At 37.1% G+C, this 23,202-nt stretch overlaps 1 protein-coding gene across 5 annotated transcripts in view; it reads left to right on the top strand.

Annotated features, from left to right (window-relative positions):
* The window catches only part of Vps13b (vacuolar protein sorting 13 homolog B), a 527,154-nt gene that overhangs the window by 230,623 nt on the left and 273,329 nt on the right, over positions 1–23,202 (top strand). For all 5 annotated transcript variants that reach the window (XM_028884474.1, XM_028884475.1, XM_028884476.1 and 2 more), the window contains 3 exons: positions 6,855–7,075; positions 13,789–13,992; positions 22,716–22,887. In XM_028884474.1, the coding sequence (XP_028740307.1) occupies positions 6,855–7,075; positions 13,789–13,992; positions 22,716–22,887 (597 nt within the window). The remainder of the gene's footprint in view (positions 1–6,854; positions 7,076–13,788; positions 13,993–22,715; positions 22,888–23,202) is intronic.

Raw genomic sequence — 23,202 nt, forward strand, 5'->3', positions numbered from 1 at the left:
CAGGTTAGTGGATTCTGTGGGTTTTTTTCCTTTTGTGCTGTTCTTGACCCCTCTGGGGTTCTTGCCCACATGAGCTGTCACTTGAGTTTTTGATCTTAGCCATTCTGACAGGTGTAAGATGGAATCTAAGAGTTGTAGTGATTTGCATTTCCCTGATGGCTAAGGATATTGACCATTTCTGTAAGTGTTTCTCAGCCATTTGAGATTCCTCTGTTGAGAATTCTCTGTTTAGACCTGTAACCCATTTTTTTAATTGGATTATTTGGTTTGTTGATGTCTAGTTTCTTGAGTTCTTTATATGTTTTGGAGATCAGCATTCTGTCAGATGTGGGATTTGTAAAGATCTTTTCCCATTCTGTGGCCTGCCTTTTTGTCCTTTTGATGGTGTCCTTTGCCTTACAGAAGCTTTTCAGGTTCATGAGTTTCCATTTTTTAATTGTCGATCTTAGTGCCTGCACGATTGTGTTCTATCCAGGAAGTTGTCTACTTTGTCAGTGTGCTCAAGGTTATTCCCCACTTTCTCTTCTATCAGGGTGAACGTAACTGGTTTCATGTTGAGGTCTTTGATCCACCTGGACTTGAGTTTTGTGCAGGGTGACAGATAGGGGTGTATTTGCTTTTCTTCTACATGCCGACGTCCAGTTGTTCTAGCACCATTTGTTAAAGGTGCTTTCTTTTTTCTATTGTACAATTTTGATCTCTGTCAAAAATCAAATGTTCATAGATGTGTGGATTTACTTCTGGGTCTTCAGTTTGATTCCATTGATCTACCTGCCTGTTTTTATGCCAATACCATGCGGTTTTTATTACTGTTGCTGTTGTACAGGGATGGTGATACCTCCAGAAATTCTTTTATTGTACAGGCTTGTTTCATGTATCCTGGGCTTATTGTTTTTCCATATGAAGTTGAAGATTGTTTTTTCAAGGTCTGTAAAGAATTGTGTTGGGATTTTAATGGCGATTGCATTGAATCTGTAGATTCCTTTTGTAAGATGGCCATTTTTACTATGTTAATCCTAATGATCCATGAGCATGGGAGATCTTTCCATCTTCTGATACCTTTCCTCAAAGTTCTTGAAGTTTCTTTCCTCAAAGACTTGAAGTTCTTGTCATACAGTCCTTTCACTTTCTTGGTTAGAGACCCCAAAATATTTTGTTATTTTTAGCAATTGTGAAGGGTGTTGTTTCCTTGATTTCTTTCTCAGTCTTGTTTATCATTTGTATGTAGGAGAGCTACTGGTTTTTGTTGTTGTTGTTGGCTTTCAGTTAATTTTGTATTCAGCCACTTTTCTGAAGGTGTTTATCAGCTGTAGAAATTCCCTGGTAGAATTTTTGGGGTTACTTATATATACTATCATATCATCTGCAAATGGTGATATTTTGACTTCTTCCTTTCTAATTTATATCTCCTGATCTTGTTTAGTTGTCTTATTGCTCTAGCTAAAACTTCAATTACTATATTTAAAGATTTAGAGAGAGTAGACAGCCTGTCTTGTCTCCGATTTTAGTGGAACTGCTTTGAGTTTCTCTCCATTTGATTTGATATATTGGTTTTATTATGTTTAAGAACATCCCTTGTATCCCTGATCTTTCCAAGATTTTTATCATGAAGGAGTGTTGGATTTTGTTAAAGGCTTTTTCAGCATGTAATGACATGATCATGGTTTTTTCTTTCTCTTTTTCTTTATATGGTAGATGACATAGCCAGATTTTCATAGGTTGAACCATCCCTGCATCCCTGAGATGAAGCCCACTTGATCATGGTGGATCATCTTTTTGATGTGTTCTTGGATTTGATATGCCAGTATTTTATTGAGTATCTTTGTATCAATGTTCATAAGGGAAATTAGTCTGTAATTCTCTTTCTTTGTTAAGTCTTTGTGTGTTTTATATATCAGGGTGACTATGGCCTCATAAAATGAATTTGGCAATGTTCCTTCTGTGTCTATTTTGTGGCATAATTTGAGGAATATTGGTAGTAACTTTTCTTTGAAAATTTGGTAGAGTTTTGTTCTAAAACCCTCTGGCCCTGGGCATTTTTGGTTTGGAATCTTTTATGACTGTTTCTATTTCCTTGGGGAGTATAGGTCTTTTTAAATTGCTTCTCTGATCTTTGCTTAACTTTGCTAAGTGGTATCTATCCAGAAGATTGTCCATGTCTTTTATATTGTCCAAATTTTTGGAGTACAGTTTTTGAAGTATGACCTAATGATTCTCTGGATTTTCTAGGTGTCTGTTGTTATATATTTGTGTTTTCATTTCTGATATTGTTAATTTGGAATTTCTCTCTCTGCCTTTTAGTTAGTTTGGATAAGGGTTTGTCTGTATTGTTGATTTTCTCAAAAGAACCAAGTCTTTGTTTCATTGATTCTTTGTATTGTTCTTTTTGTTTCCATTTTATTGATTTCAGCCCAGAGTTTGATTATTTCTAGTCATCTACTCTTCTTAGGTGTGTTTGCTTCTTTTTGTTCTAGAGCTTTCAGGTGTGCTGTTAAGTCTGTGATCTCTCCAAGTACTTTATGAAGGAAGGTATTTAGTGCTATGAACTTTCCTCTTAGCCCTGCTATCATTGTGTCTCATAAGTTTGGGTATGTTGTGCATTCATTTTCATTGAATTCTACGGGTCATTCAGTAGAGAGTTGTTCAGTTTCCATGAATTTGTAGACTTTCTGTTGTTTTCTGTGGTTGATTAAATACAGCTTTAATACTTGGTGGTCTTTTATCTGTTGATACTTGCTTTTTTACCGAGTATATGGAGAAGGTTCCGTGAGATGCTGAGAAGGTAAATTCTTTTGTGTTTGGATGAAATGTTTTGTAGATATGTTTGGTCCTTTTGAGTCATAATATCTGCTAGTTCTATTATTTCTCTGTTTAATTTATGTCTGCAGGACCTGTCCTTTGATGAGAGTGGAGTGTTGAAGTCTTTTATTAATGTTGAGTTCTGATGTGTAATTTAAGCTTTAGTAATGCTTCTTTTACAAATGTGGGTGCCCTTGCATTTGGGGCATAGTTGTTCAGAATTGAGACATCATCTTGATGGATTTTTCCTTTAATGAGTATGCAATGTCATCTCTTTTGATTAATTTAGGTTTGAAATCTTTTGTGAAATAGAATATTTGTATAACTATGTAAAGATGTGTTACATTCGTTTATTCTGCAGAATAATTGTTTAACAATAAACAAGTTGCTGTTTTAACTTGCCTTCCTAACGCACCTGATTGGTCTGACCAAAAGCTGAATGGCCAGTAGCTAGACAGAGCCACAATAGGCAGAGCTGATGAGCAGATAGAAAAGGTCAGCCAGCTAGTGGCCAGGGAGCAGCCAGGGACTAGCCACCCAGGCAGGGGCCAGCAGACACAGAAGAAGCAAGAAAGTAGGACACACAGAATGAAAGAAGGGTCAAAAGTCCCAAGGCAAAACATTGATGAAGAATAACATGTTATATTAAGTTATGAGAACTAGTGAGATAAGCATACAATAAGGCGAACTCACAGAGCTCCGCCTGGCTCTGCCTCCTGAGTGCTGGGATTAAAGGCATGCGCTGCCACTGCCTGGCTAACAGACTGTTTTTAAATATACTAATTCTTCATTGTGTGTTGTGAGTTACCTTGGATTTTGCCATTTTCAGCAATAATGAATTATAGTTCTGATAAAACTTCATAAAGTAGTAATTTTAGCACTTAATTCTTAAATTTTTAGATATTGAAGAAAATCTTTTTAACTGGAGATCAAGTATTTAATATTACCATTTTTGTATTTTGAACAGTAGGTGTACTTCCTGTTTCCTAGTGTGCATCCACTTCTGTTCCCTACATACAGTTTTGTTGACAGAGAAAATAACACCATAGGCTGCTTATAATTTCCCATTCCTTCTCATAAACTTGATATCAGAATAAGGGTCTGTGCAGTTATTTACTGTTCACTGACTCCCAAATGTGAGGGTGTGTGTGTGTGTGTGTGTGTGTGTGTGTGTGTGTGTGTGTATCTATCTGCATTAAGAATGACCATTGTTATAATCGCAATATGGTTTAATATCAGTGCCATGTTATATACTGTGTGGTAAAATAACAGGGCTTTTTTTTTTTTTTGTTCCTGGTTTTAATCAGTTGTAATTACTTTGCTTCTCTGGTGACTATTGTTGCTGAGACATGTACATAGTCTGACTTGTTGTTTTTAAGGTTTACGTTTCCCTCAGCTTTGGGTCTGTTTATTCTGTTTTTCCTTATTTGTTCAGAACTGCTTTGGCACTTGTTCATTTTCTCTCAATTATTTTCTTTTCATTATTTTTTCTTTTAATAAGGCAGTGAAGTCTCAATTTACACATGATTTTTAACCTTCATGCTTCTTTTTTTCTTCCTTGTTATTTAGAATTTTGTTTGAAAATTAATAAATTTTGCCAGAAAGAATATATCTAGAAAATGTAGACACAGATTATAACATCTGAACTAATTAACATGGAAACTCTTTAACTGTGCATAATAGCTTACACCTGCATGCCAGCAGTTGAGGAAGCTGAGGAATGATTTCTGGAGCTTAAGGAATTTAGTGCCAGCCTGCCCTCATACTGAGCGCCTGTCTCAGAAGTTCACTGATTAGATAATCAAAGTGTCCTGAGCTTTAAGGTCAGGCTCCTCTGGGAAGAAGCTACATGGAGTTCTCAGAATAACACAGTCTGGGCTAGTAATGGGTTTTGAGTTTATTTGAGAAGTCTCTGTATGTATTATTTGATCTATAATTTATGTAGATTATAAAGAGTCTTTATTTTGAGGTGTTTATGTGTGTAAAAGCATCAATGATTTGTCAGTTTTTGTCATAATAGTTGATCTTTGATTTTTTTTTTGTGATTGAATGTTCATTTCAGATCTCAGAATGTACATTTTCTTTTGAAGACAGATAACCTGTGTGCTAAGACCATGAAGTATTACTACTTTTTAAAATATTTATTTATTTATGTGTACCATGTTCTATCTGCATGTATTCCTGCCCTCCAGAAAAGAGCACCAGATCTCATTATAGATGGTTGTGAGCCACAGTGTGGTTTCTGGGAACTGAACTCAGGACCTCTCAAAGAGAAATGGTGCTCTTAGCCTCTGAGCCATCTCTCCAGTCCCTATTATTATTTTAAGAGAGTATAACATAACCAACTTCAATTTATTAATCTTATTCTGAATCGGAAATATTTTTCTACGATTCGTACCAATGTCAGTTGTGATGTTTTTTTTAATTTAACAAATTTAAATGTGATCCTTTTTCATCAAATAAATCACCATTTGGTATTTGTTAGAATAAAGTTTGGAAACTTAATATAGGTACACCTATCCATTTAAAGGAAGTATCTTAAATCATCTCAAAGATGTAAGACAAAGTTGGCAGAAGTTTAATTTTGTAAAGAGCATGGAATTTGATGTAAGTTTAAAAATTATATTAGAATTAGTTACAGATGATTTAAGGTTCTCATCCCCACCCCCCACTTAAGAGCAAAGTACTACTCTGGGCCAGGGAAAGTGCTGACTACGTGCTCGTATTCAGTTGTTCCTAGTCAAGTTACTATTAAATACCCTGTAGCTGTATTTATTATTGTATCATCAAAGTCCTAACTTCCTTTTTAAATATTTTGAATGTTCACACTTTTCAAGTATCTAACTCATGTATCTATATCTATATAGATATATCTGAATTTTAACACATTGTATGATTCACTTGGCAATATATTTCTTATATTGTCTCCAATGAAAAACAAAGCAAATGTGGTCTTTGGTCCTGTGTTTTGCTTCAGTATTTTTGTCAGTCATGGAATTTATTTGGGAACTGCAGCAGAATATTAGTTTATGATTGGGACTGGCATAATGGATGGTGGAGCCATGACTTATTCTGATATTTAACTCTTTCATATGTTCTGAAATATCTATAGTAAGTATTAAATGCCTCTCTAATTGGAAAATGAATGATCTCTTATGTTTTAAAATACTAGCAGCATTTCAACAGTAAGTATACTGTCCTTTCTGTACTTACAAGTAATCACATAACTTGACATTCTAAAATATGTGATAGGGATGTATTTTTCATGAATTGACAACAGGGTAATTATAGTTAAATATTTTAAGAGGACCTTTTAAATTATATCACACTATTTTACCTATAGTAAAGTATAGACGTTTTATTTTGTATGCTTTTACTGATAAATTCATTGTACATGAGATAAATACTAAACACAGTAAAAGAAAGGACTTTTTCTTTTAATTCTGATATTTATGCATGCTAAGTTTTACTTTAGCATGCATGCCTCATTTAAAATGTACCTCATGCACTATAAGAACCATCCAAGAATGTGTGAAATATGTCTGAGCTTTCCCAAAAGAGCAGACTCAGTCCTTCCAAGGCAGTGCCTAGAAGCTTCTGTTTTAAATAGCATGCCACAGAATTGTGGTGTGGGTTGCCCCACACAATAATAGTTATATCATTTTCCCCTCTCATTTCACACCCAGATTTCCTGGCTGTACAGTGTCTCTGCACATTATTAAATGCAATCCATTTTACACAGACTCCAAATGCAGGGACATTTACTATCCACCAAAGTGGGCAAAGATGGCATTTGGACTTCTATTCTGAACTTATTTCTTGTATTTAATTTTGCTTATATGTTGTTTATAATGTACACACTGAAGGGTATACAAAGTACATTATTGCAATTACTAATATTAAAGTTAAATTGATTATATTAAGTAGCATGGAAATTGTGTATATCTGAATATCTGAGACCCCACCTTTGCTGTGTCAAGTCTTAGATTTCAGATAGGAATGATAGAAAATTTTCTATTGATGTTAATTAACTGTATGATTTTGTTCTCTTATAGGTGATGCATTTCCTTGGACTATAAGCTTGCATCATTTTAGCATATATACCCTTCTTGGAAAGCAAGTGACACTTTCCTTAGTGGAGCCCATGGGATGTACCTCTACTCTAGCAGTCACATCGCAAAAGCTCTTTACCCCGGGACCAGATGGGAGACATTCTTTTGTTGTCTGTCTCCATGTTGACTTGGAGTCTTTAGAGATAAAGTGCTCTAATCCTCAGGTTGGTACATTGATTTATAAAAGCTAAGTGTGTTAAAAACATGTTCATTTGTTTTAACAAAGGACTTTTCTTTGGTTTTACTCTTTTTTCCCCCCTTTTATCTGGCCATCAACATTGTGGTGATTAGGTTAAAAATGGCTTTGTAGTTCTGTCAACTTTTATTATGAGAATGTATTGATGATAGAATAAATTCATCTTTTGACTGGTGGAATATAATCAGTTGTAGTTGTGATATTTTCAAATTCTGATGAACTATTTTTTTTTACTATTAAACTGGAGAGTGTACTGAAGTGATAATTATACTGAAGTATAATTTTTAATCAGATTCTCACATCTTGCTATATTTCAAACAAAAAGAAAAGACCATTTCTTAGTCAAAGTCATTGTTACTCCCATAACATTTTAGTTGCAATATGCCAATCCTGTTACCTTCTGTAGTTTTACAATCACTGTGAATTGATATTATCTGAGTTTCTATAAATCATTAGGTAACATGAAATTTACATTTTTAACTGGAAATATATTGTATATTTTCTACACTTACAGTCAATGTTGAATACTATTAAATGTGGTGGTATTGTGTTCCCCAAAATATTGTGCACCCTAATAAACTTATCTGGGGTCAGAGACAGAACAGCCACTAGATACAAAGGCTAGAAAATGGTGGCACTCACACCTTTAATCCTAGCACTCCAGATACAGAAATCCCTCTGGATCTCTGTGAGTTCAAAGCCACACTGGAAACGGACAGGCATGGCAACACACGTCTTTAATCCCAGGGAGTGATGGCAGATCGCAGAAAGGCATGAAGACCAGGAACTAGCAGCATTGGGCTGGTTAAGCTTTTAGGTTTTGAGCATCACAGTTCAGCTGAGAATCATTTGATATGAGGACACAGAGGCTTCCAGTCTGAGGAAACAAGACCAGCTGAGAAGTTGGCCAGGTGAGGTTAGCTATGGCTTGTTCTGTCTCTCTGACCATCCAGCATTTCGCCCCAATAATTGGCCCCGGGTTTGATTTTATTAATAAGAACTGTTAAGATTCCTGAGACAATTAAAAGCTATATTTTTAAAAACACCCCTTTCAGCATCTTGTCCACTCTGACCGGTCAGTATCCAAAAACCTCTATTCTGGCTGTAGCAGTTATTTGCCCATTTTTGACATATTTAAAGAAATTAAGTTTCACTCTCATTCTATATTATAAAACTTCCTTTTCAGTACAGTGCAGCTCTTTTCTCGTTTGCTTGCCTCTTTTGAAATATTTGCTTATCCATTTATTTATTGGGGTGCATACACACGCCACGGGCGAGAAGACAGGAATTGTTTCTGTCATTGACCATGTGGTCTTAGTGATGGAACTTGGGTTATCAGTCTTGGTTGCTGACACTCTCCCTGCCTCTCTGCTGTCTGCTATGTATTTGGTTTCATAGTGCTGTGTTTACTGCTCTAGTTGGTGCCATGAACCTGGGAGAATGGGGCCTAAAAATGAGGCAGGTTCAAGTCTCATGCAATGGCCAGTCTTATTCAGAGCACCAGACAGTTTATACTCTGAGGGTTAAAATGTCACCTGAGTAAAGCATACAATCACAAGGACAAGCCACATGTGGCCAAACCATGTGTTTGCATAGAGGCACATGAATAACAACAGCTGATGTAAACTCACTCCTATCCGCTACACCTGGGAGGAGCACAGAAGCATGTTTATTCCAAGAACAAATCTGTGCTTTTGAAGAAAGTGAGCTCACAAGACTTAGCTTATTTTCTTGGAGTTTTCTCATAAGCACTCAGAATTTGCCTGGCACAGCTCCATTCTTGGACTGTGTTCTAACAGCACATGAGTCTTCATCCCTTGTGTTGCTCTTGGAATGTTACTGCTATTGGCTGTTATCAAGTGTTTCCAAGAGTAAGAGAAACTGTTGAGTTTGAGTGGTGGCCCTTGTGCACTGGGGTGTGTGTGGGGGTTATTCTTATATAATATTAATAAAGGACCAGCCTTCATATTATACTTCCCAAGGGCTTAGAAGAGAAAACTATGAACAGCGAGAATTATTTTCAGGAAAATGAATCTAAGTACACCAAGCTCTTTGTCCGTCTACTTTATTTCTCTGGGATAAAAATCCTATCTACACAGCTTAAGTTCTGTGTTTGTGCGTGGCTCATCTCTTGCCTGATTTCTCTCTACCTTTATCTACTGTCCCCTCCTTAAGTTCTATCTTAATTCTCTCATCTTAATTGTGCCTCATCTAGGTCCTTTTCATCTCATTCTTACCCAGCTACTACTTCCCCATCTGGCTCTTCCTCATCTTACATCTTTTCCACACGTTCTCTCTGGTCAAAATCCTCCTTATCCCTCTCAGTTCTCTGTCCTCAAGCTCTCCGCTCCTCTCTTCCTCTCCGTCTCCTTATACTGCTAGGTTCTATCTTTTTTTCTCTGAAAATAAAATTGCCTTTTGATCCCTTTGACCCTTATCTGTCCAAGTTTTATGCGGTTTTTCTGCAAGATAGGGGAAAAGTGTGCTCGGGTACAGTTAGATGCCTCTGGTGATAGTTAAAGGGAGATCTGGAACTTGAGGTAAGATTTGGGAAAGGAGGAAGTTAAGCTTAATTGGCACATCAGCCAGGCCTTAAACAGCTAAAGTCTGTTCTTAGAGAGTACAGAGGTATCTCTGATAAGGTACTTTCCTCTGTCTGGGGATGGACCTGGTCGGATGCTGCCAATGACAATAATTACAGGGAGGCTTGAACTGGAGTTCAGACTGTGCATATCTGTCAGCGCAGAAGGTTATCTAAATATTCCTAGAAGTGGTTAGAGGTCTATAAAGTTAGTAATGCTGTAAGAAGGAAGGGTCCAAGCTGAATTGTGTGAAGCTATTACTTCAGGTCCACCAGACCTAGGCTGTGTCTCCGTGTGGTATTTACCTTGAATCAGGAGACCTTCATGTGGACTGTTATTACTGCTAGTCCTTGAATGTGGCTAAGGGAGAGAACTGATTCCAGCTCTAAAAGGAGAAGAAACGGATGAGCGTGAGGGAAGGAAGTCTTTCCTGAGGTTGTTCTCCAAATACCTCGAATGTGTATGTCCAAATCATGACCAGTCCACACTGTTAGCAATTCTTAGGGAAAAAAAATCAATTGGGAAAACTGTGAAGGCACACATGATTTTCATAACAGAAGACAGCTGATATATAACAAGCCAAATAACACCAAATGCTCCTTGGAATTTGGCTTCCTCTGAAGGAATTCCTTGATCCCTCCAGGTAGTGGCTTTGCCATAACCAGCTGAGTTCTTATAATACATTCCTTTGGCCCACAGCAGGTTATGTTGATGTGCTGTCCCCATTATCTCAGAATGTGATCTTATGTATAGCAAAGGGCTGTGACAGGTAATCAAGGTAAAAGGAGAGGCCATTGGAGTGAGCACTGATCAGTTCCTTTACAAAGATAGGTTTGGATACAGATATTTGTAGACAGACATTAACATGAAGGCCATGGGTACGTACTGTGCATTTGTGGAGCAGAACCTGGAATGTGCAGCTACAAACCCCAGGACAGCCAGGTCTTAGGGAGGAAGGAAAGGAGTAATTCTCCTCTGCTCTCCCATGGTATGTTATAGCGCCGATCTCATCGTTTCTTACTCATATTCTGGAACTGTGACACAAACATTTCTGTTGTTTTAAGACACCTCCTTGATGGTGCTTGTTTCCTTAAGTTCTACAAAACAGATTTTACTTCATATGTGTTTCCTAGCTTTCCGTCACTATGACAATAGTCTAGATAATGAAAAAATAAAATATAACAGTATATAAAAATGAAAATGTTGGTTTGTAATGTTTCCAAGATTGAGTCTTCTACTATTTCATTCCCCAAACTCTGAATTAACTCCTTTTCACTTCTCTTTCCTTGTTGCTCAGAGTTGGAACATAGGTGATTTGGGCAAGTCTTTCCCTCTTCTGAATACCTCTCTCCTTCCCTTACTCCCTCCCTCTGTCCCTGTTTTCCCGCTCTCTTTCCTTCTATGAAATCAGGCATTTTTGTTTTCACCTGGCTTCCTTGGTCATTGTGTAGACAGATTGCTGAGTGAATAGCTGTTGAATAAAGTTGTGAGTGTGCATTTCCTCTTCATGTTCTACGCCTCAGTGGGTATCTATATTTAACATTCTAGACCTCAGTGAGTATCCATCTTGTGTTCTAGACCTCAATGTATATCCATCTTGTGTTCTAGACTTCAGTGTGCACCATCTTATGTACTAGACCTTAGTGAGTATCCTATCATGATCTCAATAAGTATCCATTCCATGTTCTAGACCCCAGTGGGCATCTGTTTCATGTTCTAGATCTCAGGGTAATCCATTTCATATTCTAGATTTTGGTGGGTATTCCTGTCATGTTCTACATTTTTAGCAGGTACTGATTTCATGTTCTAGATCTCAGTGGCTATCCATATCATGGTCTAAATTCTTAGCAGGTACTTTTTCATGTTCAAGATCTTAGTGGGCATCCATTTCATGTTCTAGATCTCAGAGATAAGCTTCCATATGAGTTCTATTCTTTATGGTATGATTTTCTTCACCTCTTAATATTTAAAGAATAAAACATTTTTTATTTAGCCAGTACTTCATACTCAAATTGTCATTGCTAGTCAGTTGCCTTCACACATAGTTCATAGAATGTTGCTTTATAGATACTTATTTTTCATTTATATCTTAATCCAGTTTTACTGACATCCACTTAGCATACAATAACTCTGTGTTTAAGTTACCCAGTTTGAAAAAGTTTGGGATACATTCACTCATTAAACTATCCTGGAAACTACTCTCAAAATTGGTTATGTTCCTTTGAGACCCCACTTCCTTTTCCTCAGACATCTGTGTAGATGAAATTATCCTGTTGTGATTTTGTTTAGCCCCTTTCATTCAGCACAATTATTTTTAGATTACTTCATATTTTACACGTGTCAGTCCTGTTTTTATTGCTAAGTAATATCCAGCTATATGGTTTTGCTTCAGTTTATTCAATGCTTGTAATTAAACATTTTGGAGTTATTCAATTTTGAGCTATTACAGATAATGCTATCAATATTAATTTTTTTTCTCTTCAGACATCAGCTTTGGTTTTTAGGGATACAACTTGAAATGGCTGGATAATATAGTAGATATATACTCTGTTCAAAACTACCAAAGTGGATTAAATTTCATATTCTTAGCATTAGAAAATGAGAGTTTCTGTCACTCTGTGGTAATATTTAGAATGGTTAGTTAAGCTTTTCAGTTACACACATTCCAATTTTGTTGTGATTTTAGTTCTCAGTGTTCAGTTCAACTCCAAGATTGAAAATTGATCATTTATCCTCAAAATGTTTTCTTTATTTGGGTGGAGAAGCAATGTGTTAGCAAGTTTTTCTTTGAAAATAAAATTATGTTTGAGGTTTATGTCATTGTTTGCCAGGTTAAACACATGTGCTTTTACGTCGTTTTAAACAATATAAAAGTTGAAGGAATTAGAAGTAGTAACAATCAAAACAGTATTGTGCCTCTTAAGTAAATAATCCTAAACCCTCAGGAGTAGAACTTATTTCCTTTGGTTAATGCTTCCCGTGTTAGATAGTTCTTTTATTTACAAAAAAGAAAAACAATTATTCTTAAGGATTTGGATTGCAACAAAGTTGTTTAAGAGAAAAATCTTTCTTTATGAGAAAGAAAATGACGTGAAGTATTTTTTTTGGTAGTATCTATAGCCATTAGATCATCTTAAAACAAGAAATATCCATGACCGAAAATTTGAGGACTCCTTACACAAAGAGCAGCAGAAAACAGTGCAGTACACACTGCTTTGAATCAAGGATGCATTGGCAGCAGGGTTTCTATGCATCTATTCTGCCCTCATGAGGAGCCAGCCTCAGCATCTGGATGTGTCCTGGGGCTGAAACTTTTTATAAATAGGAGAATTTCACTTTTTAAAAATGGCAATCAGAGTATGGCATCCAGCTGTGGATTTGCTTATATGTTGTGTCTGCATTTCCCCCGGGCTTGTTTTATACCGTATATGCCAATATGTTCTCCTAAAATTCCATGATTAATGCTTATTTATGAAATCTTGTATAAATATCTTAGAACTCAGTCAAACATTTTGCAAGTTAAACAGTTTACTCTGAATATTGGAATGACATATCCCAGGGGAAGTAGATTGGATATGTTTTCTATCTCTAGAATTCTCATAATGCAATATTTTCCTTTTCCTATTCCTTATTATATCACTCTTCATTTGCTTTGAAAGAAATCTCATTTCAGATTTTTATCTCTGAAAAACAGAGAATATTTAGGTATGAAAATTATCTGGAAAGAAAGATGATAATGATTTCATAGGTCACAAAGTAATCACATTTGCCCAGGTATATGCTTGCTTTCTGCTGTTCACCCTGTTCTCTGTGTAAGAGGCTTTTGTGTTTGTTCCTTCATCATGTTTGAAAATGAATCTACTTCACCATAACGAACTGCTGATTACACTTCCATCCACGGAAATGCTTCTTTGGTTATGACATAGCACAGTGTGAGTTTGAGGCTGGTTTAAACAAATCATGACCCATGATGCCCTGGGAGTTATTTATTTTGTAGACTTTTGTTTTTGGACTTGTTAGTTTTCTCTTATATAGCATTTTAGTAGGTTGTGAATAGAGTCTGAAAACCTGATTCTCCTCCCTACTCTGCTCTGCTCAGGTCCAGCTCCTTTGTGAATTAGCTGATACAATGAGTAAAGCCTGGAGCAGGATCCAGAAGAGAGGCCCTCTTAGTTCATCTTCAGTCTGCTCAGAGAGCACAGCAGGCCCCAGCCCTGGCTCTCCAGTGCGGAGCAGTGTTGGAACGGTTCCACCAGACACCAGCACATGCAGCCCGTCTGCTGACATGGTGACCACCACTGAGGTAAGGATGAAGTTCTCTGTCACTGTTGAAAGTGACCATGACCCTCCCCACCATGGAAGCTGACAGATTGAGAAGGCTCCTGAGGAGCTCTCCTGTGTTCTGTTCTGTATTGTGTTTCCCTGAACTTCAAATCGCCTTAGCACTTTGAGTATGCTGTGATGTGATCCAGGACTGTGCAAGTCTGGGGTGCAGGAAGGGTACTGTTTGGGACTCTGGGAGCTTAGAAGTTGAGTGACAAAGAGGCTTGTGCTCCTCTTGGCTGTCTCTGTGCTTAGAGCCACCGTTTAAATCAGAGTGTTAACTATTGTCTTAACTTAGTGGTTGTGAGGTCTTTTGTCCTCAGTGTCCTCCTTCCCTTAGTCGTGAGCGCTGTGAGGACAGAAGTAATGCCATTTTCCTTTTATACAGTGACCCATTTAAATAGATGACATAAGAAATGTTATGAAAACAAAGATGGTGGAATGTGTGTGTGTGTGTGTGTGTGTGTGTATACATGCAATATTACTACGATATAAAGGAAGATAATATAAGATCCAGTAATGTATACTTCACTGTATGAATACTGTGGCATAACTATTAGAATTCATAGCCAAATAGTCAGGTACACATAAATAGACAGAAACGTACCCAGGATTCATATGCAGAGGCTACATATAGAATTATATAGTCTGTATTAGATACCACAAGTAGTAGTGTTATCGAAGCATGACTTTCTGAAGCAGTGGTAAACTTTTTGATACGGTTTTGAACCAAGCATAGTTTGGTCTTTATGTAAATTTCTGGGACTATTATTGCTAAAATAGTAAAAAGGTGGGGAAACGCATAATGAGGTTTTTTGCCCAAGTATTTATCAACAGCATTTTTGACTGTGTAATTAGTCTGTAAGACAATCTTCATTGGGCAGGATTGACCTATTCACCACAGGACCTTTTTAATCTCCAGGTCCTAACCATTAAATGTCTGAAATGACATCAATCACTAACACAGCCTAAATATCCTCCTTCATTTCCAGCTCTCACACCTGCCCCTCCTGCTGAGTCTCCCTGCTGAGAACCCCAGTTCTGCAGTAGGTGGTGGTAGATGCTGTAGTTAACCTCTCTGCTGAGAACCCCAGTTCTGCAGTAGGTGGTGGTAGATGCTGTAGTTAACCTTTCTGCTGAGAACCCCAGTTCTGCAGTAGGTGGTGGTAGATGCTGTAGTTAACCTCCCTGCTGAGAACCCCGGTTCTGTAGTAGGTGGTGGTAGATGCTGTAGTTTTATTTTTGCAGAGACAAGACAGTTTCCTCTGGAAACAAACACTTCCCAAAATAGAGAATGGGACTCAAGTAAAGGGGATGTTGCTCTGTTTTTGTAATTTTACAAATCAGTAAGAGCAACTGAACTCCTCCAAATGGCAGACTTTACCTGCTTTTAGGCTTCGCAACAGTTGGAAAAGATATATTTCTTGTTCCCACAACCAGCTTCTCTCTCCTGTTCATCAAAAAGCTCAAGAAGTACAGTAACCTAAGTGGTGGGAATTTTTCCCCCTTTTCCAAATGAGGCAGAGGTAGATAGACTGGCATCTCTTAGAGGAAGAGCAGTGAATTCTTACCTATGATGCCTCAGTGTTATTGGTTTCCAAGGCTTTGACAAGTGTTACAGGAAGATCCTGATTCCATTTGGCAGTTTCCAGATTTATTTGTTGAGTACTCATTTGAATAGTGTTCCTGTTATGATGCTATAAGATAAAATAGTTTGTAAAATAGAATGATTGAAGTTTGATGTAACAAATTGCTAGACAGAGATGGCAATGAGGAAGTTGGTACAGGCAGTTAAACTGTTTTAGTGGGAAGTTAGAGAGTGTTTCATTAACACATGCTAGAATCATGCAGTGTGTAACCAGTACAGAGGACCTGGCGGCCTGAATATACATGAGCTGTAACGGAAATAAATAGTATTGACATTTGTACAGAAACCATTATGAGATTTCTTCTGGGAAATGTATTGATAGTTTGGTTTAGAAGGAATATTTGAATTTTTTAAATAAATTAATGAGATTTTAATAAGTGAGACTTGGGTACAATTTTGTTTTAGTAGAGTTACAATGTAACAAACCAGAAGAATGGTCTTCATTCATCAAAGTGAAGACATTTTAAAAGGAAGAGATAAGACACATAAACCAGGGGTGAGAGGATTTTATTCATTTACTTTAAAACTAGTCCTGAGATGAAGATGGAGGTCAGTGTAGACCACCTGCCAAGTTTGCTGCATAAGGCCCTGGCTTCAATTCCTAGTTCTGCCAAAGAACCAAAGGCAAACTAATTCCAACTTTAAGAATTTTTTTCAATGGCTCACATCAGTTCATTTGAAATTAGAGTGTTGATTTCTCTCAGACTTTGATATAAAGATAAGTAATGAATTCCCTCAGAGAGGATTTATTAATTTGAATTAATTTGGTTTGACAAAAAAAAAAACCAACTAAAAATGAAAGAATTTTAATACAAAACATTCCAGAATTAATCATCAAGAAAAACTATGTAAAGAAGCTTTACAGGAAGCAATACAAAATCGGGCTGAGCAGCAAAGAAGTGGCAGTCATTTGCACAGGATGGACTCTTCTCTTGGACAGTGTGGCCGAAGCAGGAATCACTGCTACCCAGAGTCATTGGAGTGACTCGGGAAGCCTCTTCCTGGAGAAGTAACTTCAGATGCTTTGGCTGGTTTGTCTCCATGAAGGAGGCTGTGACTGGGACGGTTCTGATGCGCTTGCGAGGCTGAGGCTGGGACTTGCTTTACATCTTAGATGTTCATGTTTTATATGTCTTAAAGTTTCCTTTCCTCTAAATAAAATATTTGTGTGGGGATCACAGTGAACAGTGAATACACCTGAATTTAAATTTATCTCCTTGATAACTTGGTAGTAAAGGACAACATAAAATATTTGATTATGCTGGGGAGTGGTGGTACACGCCTTTAATCCCAGCACTTGGGAGGCAGAGGCAGGCGGATCTCTGTGAGTTCAAGGCCAGGCTGGTCTATAGAGTGAGTTCTAGGACAGCCTGGTCTACAGAGTAAGTTTCAGGAAAGGCTCCAAAGCTACATAGAGAAACCCTGTCTTAAAAAGTAAAAAAAAAAATTTTTGATTGTTTTCTCAATTTGTAAGTTTGTGTCAGCTGTGGCTTAACCGATTAATTCAACCAAAACTCAAACTTTGGGCCAACCTTTCATTTCCCAAATCCTTTTGGTTATAGTGTTTCTAGGGATGTGCTTCATGACCTTTCTAATTTTCTTTTCTTCTACCTTTGAATTACACAGTGACCTTGTTTTTGGGATCCTTTGAGTCCCATATAACAGGTATCTGTTTTTCCTGAATTTCCTTGTGTGCTCAGTGTATGACCTGCTCAACTTAATAGAAGTAAAAGTGTGTTCTCTCCTTGGAGAAGCTACTGAATGAAAGCATGGAATACAGAGAACCTGTGTCCCAGGAGACTGTCCATTTGCATCTGTTCCAATGCTTCCTTGAACATGGCATTACTGCACAGCTCTGCAGTCCTTTGCTTTTCTTAGTCATTATTGCACTCGTACTGTCCTTTTCATATTAGCAATGTTGTACATGAACTGATGTTCTGAGAACCATCTGAGCACAGAGCATGCACTACATGTTTTGATTCTGGCTGTATTCCTGACCCTTGCTCGTGTGGTTGCACATTCCTATTGTGAAGTGTCCAGTTGACTCCAGGGCACCGTCCACTCTAAAGCCAAGACACCACAGGCAAAGGAAGTCAGTGTGTTGACTTTGTTGTGACAGTTCACATGCTTTATTAGCATACAAACATATAGGCATGGATTTAAAGAAAATTATTATATTTTATTCGTTTTTGTTTTCACCTTTTGTTTTTTGAAACCAGGTCTCATTATACATCCCTGGCTGGCCTGGAATTTGCTACATAGACTAGGCTGGCTTCAAACTCACAGATCCACATGCCCTGGGACTAATGAAGTGCACCACCCTGCCTCGGTATAACAAAGTAGTAATATAGACAATAATATAGAGCTGCTGTAGAAACCCTGTTATTAATACCCAGAATCTTCCTCTTAAATAGTCTTGAAGGAAAATTAAATACTAACTTAAAATAGTATAGTTTTTAACCATGATAGTTTAAAAGAATCTCTTAATAAGTTACATGTTTGACTGCTTGCTTCTGGATAAATCTTGGTATTGCTGCTGTCTGCTTTTCAAGGCCAATGTTAATTTTTGTCAAGGAGAGGCACAGTAGCTCTTTATTGGGAGTACTTATTAAAATGATGGCTTTACATGCATTATCTCTTTGCGTTCTCAAGTCTGTACTTCAGGTAGGTGATACCATTTCTACTTTCAAAATGAAGAATTTATTTCTAAAAAGGCTAAATAGCTTCCCCAGGGTCATAAGGATACTAAATGTCAAAGGTGGAGTTTAAATCTTTGCATGCTGACTTCAGAATCTCAAATGTATAAATTCTCAACCGTAATCTACTCGTTAAATTTTTCAATAATATTCTGGGGAATCAATCCATGATTTTTAAATGTTAAACTAGCCCTGTACATCTGGGATTTATTGTATATTTATTTTATCATTGGGGGGGGGGTAAGGTTTGGCAGGTTCTTGCTATTTGCTTCCCCAGAATTCATTGTGTAGACCAGGCTAGAGCTCTGGCTGTCTCTGCATCCTGCATGCTTGGGTGCTGGGGTTAAAGCTATGTGGCACCACATTTGATCTTTCTTTTCAATTTTTCTTATGATAACCTTGCCATATTTTAGTAGAAAGAATATTATTGATTTAATGAAATAACTTGGGAAGTTTTTCTTTGGTTCTATTCTATGGGAACATGATTTTGATAAGAAAATTCTTATGATCTCTATGCTGCAAAGTAATCACAACTGAAATGGCACTGGATGTGATAGTTGAACTAAATAAAAGAAATTTTAACTTAGAAGACTGTCAGAACAGAGAGACTGTGACATGACACTGAATTTTATACTAGTCATTGACAAAATAATACTTAGGGATAAAAATCTGAACCTCACTCAAGTGCTTAACTAATGTCAAACAAATCTGTTGTTGACCACATTCGATGTGCTGTTTTTGGTGCAAAACTTAATAGATTTATATCCCATTCAACATTATTTTAATCTATATTTAAAAACACATGTTAGTCAGTTTTCCTCTTGTGGAAGTCCAGTTCATGAAAGGGATTAAAAGAGACCAGAGGAGGAGCTGAGCTCCTTGAAGGACACACACCTAACTACGAGAAGACTTTCCATAAGTGTTATTTGTGTGCAAACACACACCTGACTACAGAAGACTTCCTATAAGTGTTCTCTGTGTGCAAGGACACACACCTGACTACAGAATACTTCCCGTAAGTGTTCACTGTGTGCAAGGACACACCTGACTACCAGAAGACTTCCCATATGTGTTCTCTGTACAAGGACACCCCTAACTACCAGACTTCCCATAAGTGTTCTCTCTGTGCAAGGACACACACCTGACTACCAGAAGACTTCCCATAAGTGTTCTCTGTGTGTTAGGACACACACCTGACTACAGAAGACTTCCCATAAGTGTTCTCTGTACAAGGACACACACCTGACTACAGAAGACTTCCCATAAGTGTTCTTTGTGTGTTAGGACACACACCTGACTACAGAAGACTTCCCATATGTGTTCTCTGTACAAGGGCACACACCTGACTACAGAAGACTTCCCATATGTGTTCTCTGTACAAGGGCACACACCTGACTACAGAAGACTTCCCATATGTGTTCTCTGTACAAGGGCACACACCTGACTACAGAAGACTTCTCATTAAGTGTTCTCTGTGTGTAAGTTTTTTTTGCAAATTGTTGCTTTCACTTCTTTCTTAATTTGGATGATTTTTATTTTTTGTCACCTAATTGCTCTGACTAGAAACTTCAGTACTAACTTGATTTTACATTCATTAAAAAAATTAGGCAGTATTGCAAAGTTAAATATAATTTTAACTTTTCACAATTTTCTTTATTGTGAAGGGAAATTTATCACATTGTTTTGGCTTTAAAGAGTTTCTGTACAAAGAGTTAAAACACATATTGAAAAGTTGGCCTTGATTTTTTTCTGTTTCCATATTAGTTCTATATTTATGCTGTTTTTGTAATTTAATAAGTATTGTTAAATATGGTAAACAGAAATGAAATGATCTGATTTCCATTGTTTCAGGAGTAATTTTGCTAAGTAATGATTATTTCAGGTTCTTACTGGATATGGCATACAAACTTCCAGATGAACCAAGATAAATTGACCTAGAAAAATAAACTGGGTATTTTGGTTAATTTGTCATGAACTTTATATCTCAGACTTGGACTAGGGAGGTGTGCGAATAGTTGAGCATTGCCGTTTGGGTACGGTTTTCACTGCAGATGTGCAAAACAGAAGGGAATGAGGGCAGAAGCACGTTTACCAATGTCACAGCGCATGCCCACCCAGAAAGAACGCTGAGACTGCTCAAGAGTGCTTACTAACTAAGCTGCAGCCAGGGTTCTCAGCGTTTGTAGCAGGTACTCTGTAGTGATAACAATTAATTAGATGTTTTCTCGACACCTTTCTTCCCGTGGGGTATGTTGTTAGTTGGAAGATTTGATTAGGAGTGTTTCTGTTAAGAAAGGTGTAATAGCCACATTGTGTCATCTTTTATTGATTTGACTTTGTAAAAAGCATCCTGTTTTGGAAGTAGTTTGTGCTTTTTAGACGTTGTGTTATACAGCCAACCAGTAATAAAATTTCTGTAGCTTCTGAAGTTCTAGAAATTTCAACTATGGAAATTTAAGATCTACTTATTTTGTAGAAATATGAAAAACCAGCAAACAGCTTTTGGTTATGTTTGGGACAAGGAGCTGCCTAATAATTTTCTGTCTCAGTAAATCCCAAGACACTAGTTCTTTACTGTGCTCGGTCACACCTTGCTTTTGAGCTCCTGTCCCGAGCACTCAGTTGTCACAATTGTCTTTCACATTTGATCTTGGCTCCCTCTGGGGATTTCAACTGTCTTTGGACTGAAGGGTCTTCAGCTAAAGTGCAGAGGTCACTGGGAAAGCCTCGAGCAATGTCCTAAGCACCTGCTCAGGACAACATGTGTGGGAAGAGCATGGTTTCTGCTTCCTCTGGTATGGCTTTAGTTATCACCCTTGCTTTGGGGATGATTGGGCTATAGACAGTGGCTTCTGCTCTAACCATCTCCAGTAGAAACAGCACACTGACCGCCACTGCATGCCTTCTCAGAAATAGCACACTGACCGCCACTGCATACCTTCTCAGAAACAACACACTGACTACCACTGCATGCCTTCTCAAGGATTCTAAGAGCATTTTGCACTTGCATGATTACATAACCTAAGATATACATGTTTTGTTTGAGACATTCAAATCAACAGGGAACCATGAGAGATTATGAATGTATGCAAATGAAAACGTGTATCAAATTAGATAAATAACAAACTCAGAAAGCAAGAGGAAGCAGATCCTAAATCCTACCAGAATATGCAAGTACAGTTTCTTTAGTATTGCTGTAGCTTGGTGTTAATAATTAACCTGTACTTATGAAATCTTTACTATGTAGAAACACTTCCTTTATGTTCATGGTTTATTTTATGTTCTTATTTATTCTAGATTCTAAGCAATAAATATCATCATAAAAACTAATTTACAAAGGAGGTAATGGACTCTGGAAAGTGGAATTGTTACAAAGTCACATGAGTAGTATATAAAGTCCTTATCCTAACATATCATAATGCTTACTAGATTCAACCTAATTAAGTAGATATATGCGTGTGTACAAATGTGTCTTTTGCAAATAAACATATATGGTCTGTTTCCATCTAGGTTTTACATGCACAGTAGTGGAGGCTCTATCTCTAGCAGCATCTTTTCCTGCATCTGAGACTAAAGCTGTGCAGCTCCGGTTTAACTTCAGATAAAAGGGTTTATTTTGATCCAGGCTACTAAGCGCTTTCGAAAACAACAACAAAACACCCCAAACAAATAAACAAAATGCCACCAAACCTTTCACAGCAAGTTTGCTACCATGAAATTTAGGATGTTATACATACCCAGAATTCAGTATATAGTTAAGAAATTGAATAAGCTCATACTTTATTCCTCTAGTTGTCAGTCATACAAAACATTTTATCAAGTCTAACAGTCTACAAAAATAGGCGAGAGAAATATTTTCTTGATTGTTAAACTGTGCAGATCATGTTATTACATTTTTTTTCTAAATTCACCCGTAAATACTCTATACCAAGTACACATTTCTCCTGTAAAGAGATACAGAGTAAATAAATACCTTAAGCTGTGTGGGTCTCAGCTTCCCTGTAGCAGCTAATCATTTCCATCTAAGAGCAGAAATAGACAGGAAATTATGGCCTTGTCTGTGATCTTATAAAACTGTATTCCTAGACATTGGCTGTTTGGAGATAATCATTGGTACAGTCCTTATATACTTACAGAGAAAGCTGGAATGTCATGAACTTACATTATAACTATGTAAATAAACCTTCTGAGTAGTGTATGTTTATAATACTTAGCTTTATGTGTCAGTGGTATCATTTATATGGTTAGAATATATAGTACAAAAAAGTTAAAAATAATAATTTTTAAGTTTAAGTTTTATTTTGCCTGTTTTGGGTTAAATATCAACATTTGCTGGTTTCTTGCTTTTCCTCACCACAGGGGGATTCTATTCAAGCAGGTGATGATTCACCATTCTCAGATTCTGTTACCCTGGAACAAACTACCAGTAACATTGGTGGGTCCAGTGGCCGTGTTAGTCTGTGGATGCAGTGGATGCTCCCCAAAGTCACTGTGAAACTCTTTGCTCCAGATTGTGAAAACAAAGGCACAGGTACAGGATGCTTTTCTTCCTACTGTAAAGGTAAACAGTGAGTACTGCTTTTAGAAGAAATATTGGGTTAATTTTCTTTGATGTTGCCATTTAGCTCTTACAGTGTTTTAAGAGTGTTGCTCACATTGATTCTCATCTCTGAGTAAAGTTTATGTGTACATATTCTTTGACTTTGTAAAATCTAGTTTTGCTTGTTGGTAATTAAAATTTTCCACAGAAGGTATGAGAGACTTACCCTCTGACCATAACTGCATTGAATTGTCAGTATTCAAAGATGCTTGGCTAGTAACAGATTCAGTTATTCAAATAATAAGT

Source organism: Peromyscus leucopus, chromosome 20, assembly GCF_004664715.2.
Source record: "Peromyscus leucopus breed LL Stock chromosome 20, UCI_PerLeu_2.1, whole genome shotgun sequence".
Lineage (NCBI taxonomy): Eukaryota > Metazoa > Chordata > Mammalia > Rodentia > Cricetidae > Peromyscus > Peromyscus leucopus.